The sequence below is a fragment of the Mytilus californianus genome, unplaced genomic scaffold (genome assembly GCF_021869535.1).
Source record: "Mytilus californianus isolate M0D057914Y unplaced genomic scaffold, xbMytCali1.0.p SCAF_11, whole genome shotgun sequence".
In the NCBI taxonomy this organism is placed as follows: Eukaryota; Metazoa; Mollusca; class Bivalvia; order Mytilida; family Mytilidae; genus Mytilus; species Mytilus californianus.
Window position 1 is genome coordinate 57831096 of NW_026262593.1, and position 7958 is coordinate 57839053.

Sequence of the window (7958 nt, forward strand, 5' to 3'; positions counted from 1 at the left end):
ATATATCTAGAATCCATTGCACGTCATTTCCTTGCTCATCATTCTTCATTAGTTTCACGTTTTTTTTTTACGAAAGATAAATAATTTAATGTTAAAAATGAAAAGTTTATCCACTATTACAAATTGACAAAAATAGAAAACTTTTACAGATAACCTAGGTTTAACAAGAGGATTAACCGATTTACCAGTCTTTATTACTATTCCTCATTCTAAATTTGAAGAACGACAACAAAATGCTTCTCAATAAAAAGCGTTTCATAGATTAGGGCGACGATGTTCAAATCTCGTAAATCAAATAGGAAGAGACAAATCAAGGTAACAAACAAAAGCCTAAATGACTCACATGAACTCCAAAAGGAAGAGGACTTTTGGTCATAAAACTCTTGCCATTACTCAAAATACAAAATTTTTACTCATCACTTAAAAGAGACTTTTATTGTCGAAATGTGCAGCTGATACAGTAAAATTGGTACCTTTGATATAATTACTAGCACAAAACAGTTTGACTTGGATATGAGTTTTTTTTATTACATAGACATTTAATAAGCATTAATTTGTTTACCAATCAAGGAGAATTTATCATAAAGACACTTACATATTTGCATTCGGACTCCAAACTGTCCTCATTTGAGATCTTGTCATTAATATTTAGATACGAACCAAAGTTTAACCTAAAAAGATATTTTGCTACTAGATGTATTTTATAAATATGCAAATGTGTGCAAAATATCTTTCTTGGTAAAGCCTTGGCTTATATCTATTTTGAACAAACACTATGTATGACTTGACCAATTATTAAATAAAATATGTTAATTTTGACATGTGACCTTTTTGTATTAAATTGTCCATATCAAATCATCCTATTCAATTACTAATCAAATTAACGTAATTTTGAAATGTTATGATAAGTTTATTCAGCAATATTGGAATAAGGTATAATTAATCGGCGGTGTCACATCAGATCTGGATTATTACATACTCTAAAGATCTGTTGCGAAATCTTTAATCACAATCTTAACAATTTCGCAGTAATTCAAGTAATTTTTATGCTGGTTTTTACGCTTGTCAGAACTATTTCTCATGCTCAATGGAAAGACCGACTACATTGTCTCATTTAACAAATGCTTTTTCTACAAAAATGGACATCGTAGGAATTTTTTTTCTTTTTTTTTGTCATGATAAATCCTATTTTGCAAAGATCCACACTAATGTAGATAAACAAATACACCATAGATGATATCATCAAAATGGTGGAATGTTTGGTCGACAACATATTTGTTGATTTTGGTTGGTTGATATTTCATCAGGCATTCGGTATTCCAATGGGTACTAATTGTGCACCCCTACTCCCAGACTGGTATTTATACTCAAATGAAGTAATACAAAACATTCTCAAAAACAATACACAAATATCTTGCAAATTTCTTTGATATTATTTTCAAATATATTAGTGATGTCTTGTCACTCAATAACCAACATTTCAGTGAGTGCTTCTTGCATTTCATACATCCCAGTGACCTTGATATAAAGGATATTACCAGGACTAGATATTTTCCTCGATATTGACGCATGGGGGGATAACGTCAAACTAAAATCTATAACATGCGTAATTATTTCAACTTTCCAATAGTCAACTTTTCATTTCTCATCAGTAACATACCCTCTACTCTATCGTATAAATACATATCTTAATTGATATGTTAGGCTCTTATATGTTCGCACTTTACGGACTTCATTAGCAGGGTTAGTCTCCTTATACAGTGACTCCTCCTAAAGAGTTATAAAGAAGAACGACTGAAATCCGCACTACATTAGTTTTTCGATCACCATCGCGAATTGATTGACAGATCTATACGACAGGTATGTTTCTCAAATTACTTCCGACATGTTTTCGCAGAATCAGATCTTTAGATACAAGAATACGCGTTTAATCTTTGATTTAACCCAATTTGTCCTATTACCTATCGTTGGTATGGATTCATACGAGGTAGTAGGAGCCGCTTATCCTAACACCAGCCACGGTTACGCTCCTTTTGGAGTTCATGCGATTTCCTCAGTTTTTGTTTTACTTGATTTGTCTTCTTAATCGATTTATGAAATTTGAACATTGATAAATAAATCATCATGGATACAAGGATTAAAATGTTGTACGTCAGATTCGCGTTTCGTCTACAAAAGACTCATCAGTAACGCTCGAATCATAAAAGGTTAAAAAGGCCAAATAAAGTACGAAGTTGAAGAGCACTTAGGATCCAATAGTTCGAAATGTTTGGTCAAGTACAGCTAAGGTTATCTATTCCTGGGGTAGAAAGTCCTTAGTAAACTACTGTTGCCTAAATTTTTAATTTCATAGTCCAAATAATGGCGCTTATCATTCCTCCTCGTTATTGCCTTTTTTCCTAACATGCTATTGCGTACTTGTTCCTTGAATATTGTTTTCTATAGTTGTCTACTAATATTAAAGGGAGTTAAGACATCTAATTCACAGTAGAATCGAGAATGTAAACTTATATACACCTTTGATTATATCTTAAAAGAGAGGCTAAAAATACCAAAGGGACATTCAAAGTCGAAAATAAACTGATAACAACATGGCTTAAAAAAGAAAAAGACAAACAGACAAACAACAGAACACAAAACACAACATAGAAAACTAAAGACAGAGCAACAAGAACCCCACCAAATATCAGGTACTCCGATGGTTAAGCAGTTCCTGCTCCACATGTGGCACCCGTCGTGTTACTCATGAAAGTACAAACCCGGTGATAAATCTAATTCGATAGGTCACATTCGGGGAAAAGGGGACAGAATAGTAGATACGACAAATGGAACATATCCGTTGTCATCTGTGAAACGGATATTCTATATCGGTCAACCAACTCGTGATGGCGTCCGAAAAAATTTACGAAGGGATAATTTCACCATCTGGAACTCTTGGTTTAATAGCTTCCTTGTGAGCAGCAACCCTCTATCAAGGAAATCATGATAGGAAATACAAGCCCTGGAATATCGTATCAACTGGGAGATATATACTCCGTATGCAGGCGCTGCTGGAATGTTGCTACATAGAAATGGAAAGTTCACAATCGAGAGGCTGAAATCATCTCTTTTATCGTAAAGTTTTGTTTTCAACCGACCATCATTGTCAATGATATACACTTTAATATAGTGTTTTCAACAATTGTTTTGAAATTTTCACTCGTCTATTAATTACATTTCAATGTTCTTTTCAGAAAACATAGTAATTGTTTAAAAACCATGAAACTAATGTTTAAATCAAATAACATGAAATTAAATTTCAATGGGAGTTGTTAGGTCAAAGTCATACTTTAAAAAGAAAAAGAAGGTGCTCACAAGTACCCATAGTTTTTGACATAACATCACCAATAAAAAATTTGAAAAGTTAGAATATTTTTTCTTTACTGCACTTAATACGCTAAAATATTATTCCAGTTCATCAGTTTGTACGTCACTTATACATGTTTACTCTAGGAATAGGAAGTTAACAATAAGAAAACTTCGTCCTATCATTTTGACAATCAATTTATCCATGTTATATACAGTTCATCTGTCTCGGCTACATTTTGGGGATGAAAAACTGTATTGATCAATCTATTCGTGAACAAATCGAAATACAAGTTTTGCTTTTTGATATTCCAGTAAAAAAAATGAAATCTTATTCAAATTTCATTACTTTAAAACAATGTAAGTCTCGTCTATTTTGCAATAGTATAAAACATGTTACTTCCCAATCCTTTACTCTAACTTTCCTCTTTCTAAACTTAATTGACAGATTGATACAGTCAGTCCAAATTTGTTTCAGAAAAAAAATTTCCAACGTAGATAAAAATATCTAGTTTTAGGAGGGGTAAATCATAATAGGTATTTAAAAGACCCACTCTGATTAAAAAACAATCTCTTAAACTGACATCATTAAGATGCTTAATTTGTCTTCATTCTTAACATATTTGTTACGTTTGGATGATGTGTTTTTTCAACAGTCAATCGGCATTCCCAAGATAACCCATTGTGCTCCTCCTTTTGCTGATTTGTTCCTTTATTCATATGAGACAGACTTCACATAAGAGCTTCTTAGGAAGAATGCAAAAAAGCTAACATTATCTAACAACTTCTTGTTCCGCCCTCTCACTTATTAATTCAAAGTTTGGTAACCATGTTGAACTCGTCTATCTCATCGAATTTGAAATACAGTATAACACATATACAGTTAAGTCTTCCTATATCTTGATTTACATCTAGATATTGACAACGAGATCCGGTTGAGAACAAAATTTTGCAAAAGTTGAGATGAATTCAGCTTTCCGATTGTAAACTTTCCATTTCTGTAAGGCAACATTCCATCAGCATAGTTGGCAAAAAGAGCAGAATAAAAGAAAAAATTAGAATGACTAGAGAATAATGGGCAAAATAAACAAATAATAGGGAAAGAAATGTCTAAAATATAAAGAATAAAAAACAAGAGACCCCAACCAAGACCCTATTTACTGACTTCCTGACATATTTTTTAATTATACAACGGTGTGTGATCGTATCCGTCTAGGTTTAGAAATGATACAGTTCGGTTTCAATGTCTGCACAGCGTTCTTCCAAGTTGCAACCATCATAGCATCAGATATCAAACATATTTGAGGGTCTGAATGGGTAGTCATTTATTTCTTTATTTCATTAACTGTTTAGAATATGTTTCTCTATTTTTTATTTGATTCCCCATTTTTCTCTATTCTTTATATTTAAACACTACATTTTTCTCTAATCTTTCCTTTTTTGCCTTTTTTTCTCCATTTTTTTTGCCCCTTATTCCGCACTTTTTGCCCATTATATAACCACAAGGTTTTGTGCATCAATGTCGCTAATGCTTCAATTTCTACCGATCTTTGCTCATCACAAATATTGGGGTCAAATAGGGGTATAACACATATAGGGTGCTCCATGCACATAGCATTTTTTGCTTAAAAAATAGTTTTAATGGAAAAAGGCTATAACACATGATAAATATGGTTATTGTGTTTACCAATTGGAAATGGGATGGCAATCATTACATCATTATTTGATATTTGAAATTAAAAGTCATAAACAAATATTTGAATGGAACATAGGATATGCTTAATCCTCTATTCGTGTCGTGTTTGCACTGCCTAAACTTGAGTTCACATACTTGTCGTTTCTATGTGCACATGTTTTTGGTATCAGTGGACCCGTGTAAGAGGTCTGAATGGGGGTATACAGAATAGAGAATACCATTAATGAAAAGAGAACAATGAGCACACAAAAAAAGGAATGGAGAATAAAGGGGATGTAGAAGTATAAGGAATAACACAGGAAAATAAACGAATTGTGTAATACAATACGGATAACAGAAATGAACGATCTATACGTGATATAGAAATCATATAAAATTATGTTCATGAAAATTGTATAGAATAAGCGTTATTCTTAAAAATAAAAAAAATGCTATAAAAATTAAAGAATACAGGAACCTCATCCAGACCCTCGTGTAATAATTTTTAGGCAATGTTCTCTAATCTTTATTTTTTTTGCCAATTATGCTCTATTCTTTATTTTGTTTGCCAGTTATGCTCTATTCTTTTTATTCATTATTCTCCATTCTGTAAACCCCATCCACACCCTCATGCACGTGGCTTCAATAAGTTATTCCAGAACACGGAAATCCGTATATATTCATAAAAATAAGGAGATCTGGTATGATTGCCAATGAGACAACTATCCACCAAAGTTTAAATCAAATGGATGTAAGCAATTAAAGGCAACCGTACGGCCTTCAACAATGAGAAAAATCCATACCGTATTGTCGGCTATAAAAGGCCCCGACATGTTTGTTTTCTTACCATTGGTACGTGAGGACTGTATTTCCAAGTACCAATGCATAGATTTGTCTTAAACATTTATATGTTGTTGCATACCGGTACATATATTTATTTAAGGATTATTTTGATAGCTGTGATCGTTAGATTAACTTATTTTAGCGCATAAGTTGTAATTGACTTTGAACAAGTTTTCAGTATAAATGCGAGTACTCTTAGATCGGTACTTTGTGTCTTTTGTCACTAATAGTCGTGAGTGCTTTGTACCAATCCGATTAGTCAAGCTTTTTCCAACTGAGTTTTACATTTTGTTCTTATGTTTTCCTGTTCCACCACTTTGATGAGTGTTGAGAGCTCATACACATGTAACACCCCGTCAAATGCTGTGTATGCCTATCCAAAGTCGGGAGGCTGTATTTCAGTGGTTTTCGTATGTTGCTGTCTGCAATAATTGTTTTACTAGTAGTTCGTTTTAGTCTAGGTAAATCTTTTGTATTGGTTTACATTTTCTTGGGACCCTTGATATTGACTACTAGTGGTGTGAGTTTTACCCATTGTTGAAGGACCGTGCGATGAGATGTAGTAGTTAACATCCTTGTATTTCAGTCTTTGTTAGATAGTTGTCTCATTGGGGATCAAACCACATCTCCTTTTTTTCATATTCACTGCGTCACAATTGTGAACATTTAAGATAATTTTAAAGGGCATGACACGCTTTTGGGATGTGGGATATAGGCTGTAAAAAGTGGGGATGTGGGATATAGGCTGTAAAAAGTGGGGATGTGGGATATAGGCTGTAAAAAATGTGCGATCTGGGGAAAAGAAGGAAAAATGATTGAAGTTGAAAAACTACAAAATAGCGGGATTTGGGAAATAAGCACCTCGTGTCACCCTCTCGTCAGAGCTATCAATTAATTGAAAATGTTGTTCGCTGTAAAAATCTTAACTTTCAGTTCTCTTTTCCAGCTGCTGTGTATGGATGTGATGATGACAGACCACCATCGCAAAAAGTGTGTGGCAGAGGATATGGTAACCAACCAACATTTGTCAATTGCGCAGACGTCAAAATTGTTCAAAAGACCACGCAACTCCCATTAGCTGGTTTCGAGGCTCCAGTTTACCAAGCATTGTATGCTAGTATGGATGGTACAACAAATGCCACCACTAAAAAACCTCCAATATTTACAATTCCACCGACAAAAGAACCCCTAGTTGGAAATAATTCGACGACGACAGAAACACCACCAACTAAATCTGGAAGTTTAATCGGACCAATTATCCCTAATCCTATCTTCCCACTTGCACCAATCAACCCAAATACACAACAGACAGGTCTTCTTGGTGGTGGATTACTTGGTAATAATGCCCCAGCAGCAGCAGCTGGTAATAATGCTGGAAATGCCATACAAAATTTATTCAATGGAGTTGGAGGAACAGGGACAGCAGCAGGAAATGGAGCCGGGACCGGAACCAATACTGGAATATTCGGAACTGGTAACTTGGCATCTTTGATACCCCTGTTGATCCTTTTATCAATATTCCCCATATTGACAGGTGGCATAGGTGGCAGAAGAGGTGGAGGTGGAGGTGGAGGTGGAGGTGGAGGTGGAGGACAACGAATTGTCATTACAGAAGCTGATCCTCCTCTGGCAGGACAAGGCGGTCCTTTTCTGCCAGGACGAGGTGGTCCTTTTCTGCCAGGACGCGGTGGTCCTCCATCCCGTTGGATGCCACGGTTAGGTAATCCTGTATATGTTCCTGATCAACATGCAAGGGTATCAGTGGCAGCACACGTATCAACGGGTCACCAGATGAGGAGGGGTTACGGGAAATCTAATAGATATTCTAGCTATTATGGTTAATTTGAATAAAACCTTCATCGTTCATGCAAGTTATACAGATTTATTTTTTATGATTTGTTAACGTTAACATATTCATGATGGAATCAATTCACAACTTCTAATAAATAAAATTGAGAATGGAAATGGGGAATGTGTCAAAGAGACAACAACCCGACCATAGAGCAAACAACAGCCGAAGGCCACCAATGGGTCTTCAATGCAGCGAGAAACTCCCGCACCCGGAGGCGTCCTTCAGCTGGCCCCTAAACAAATA

At 34.8% G+C, this 7958-nt stretch overlaps 1 protein-coding gene across 1 annotated transcript in view; it reads left to right on the forward strand.

Annotated features, from left to right (window-relative positions):
• Positions 1–7721, forward strand: part of LOC127720384 (uncharacterized) — a 31156-nt gene extending 23435 nt beyond the window's left edge. The window contains exon 3 of the mRNA XM_052226969.1: positions 6810–7721. Coding sequence (XP_052082929.1) covers positions 6810–7705 — 896 coding nt within the window. The 3' untranslated portion in view covers positions 7706–7721. The remainder of the gene's footprint in view (positions 1–6809) is intronic.
• The last annotated feature ends 237 nt before the right edge of the window (positions 7722–7958 follow it).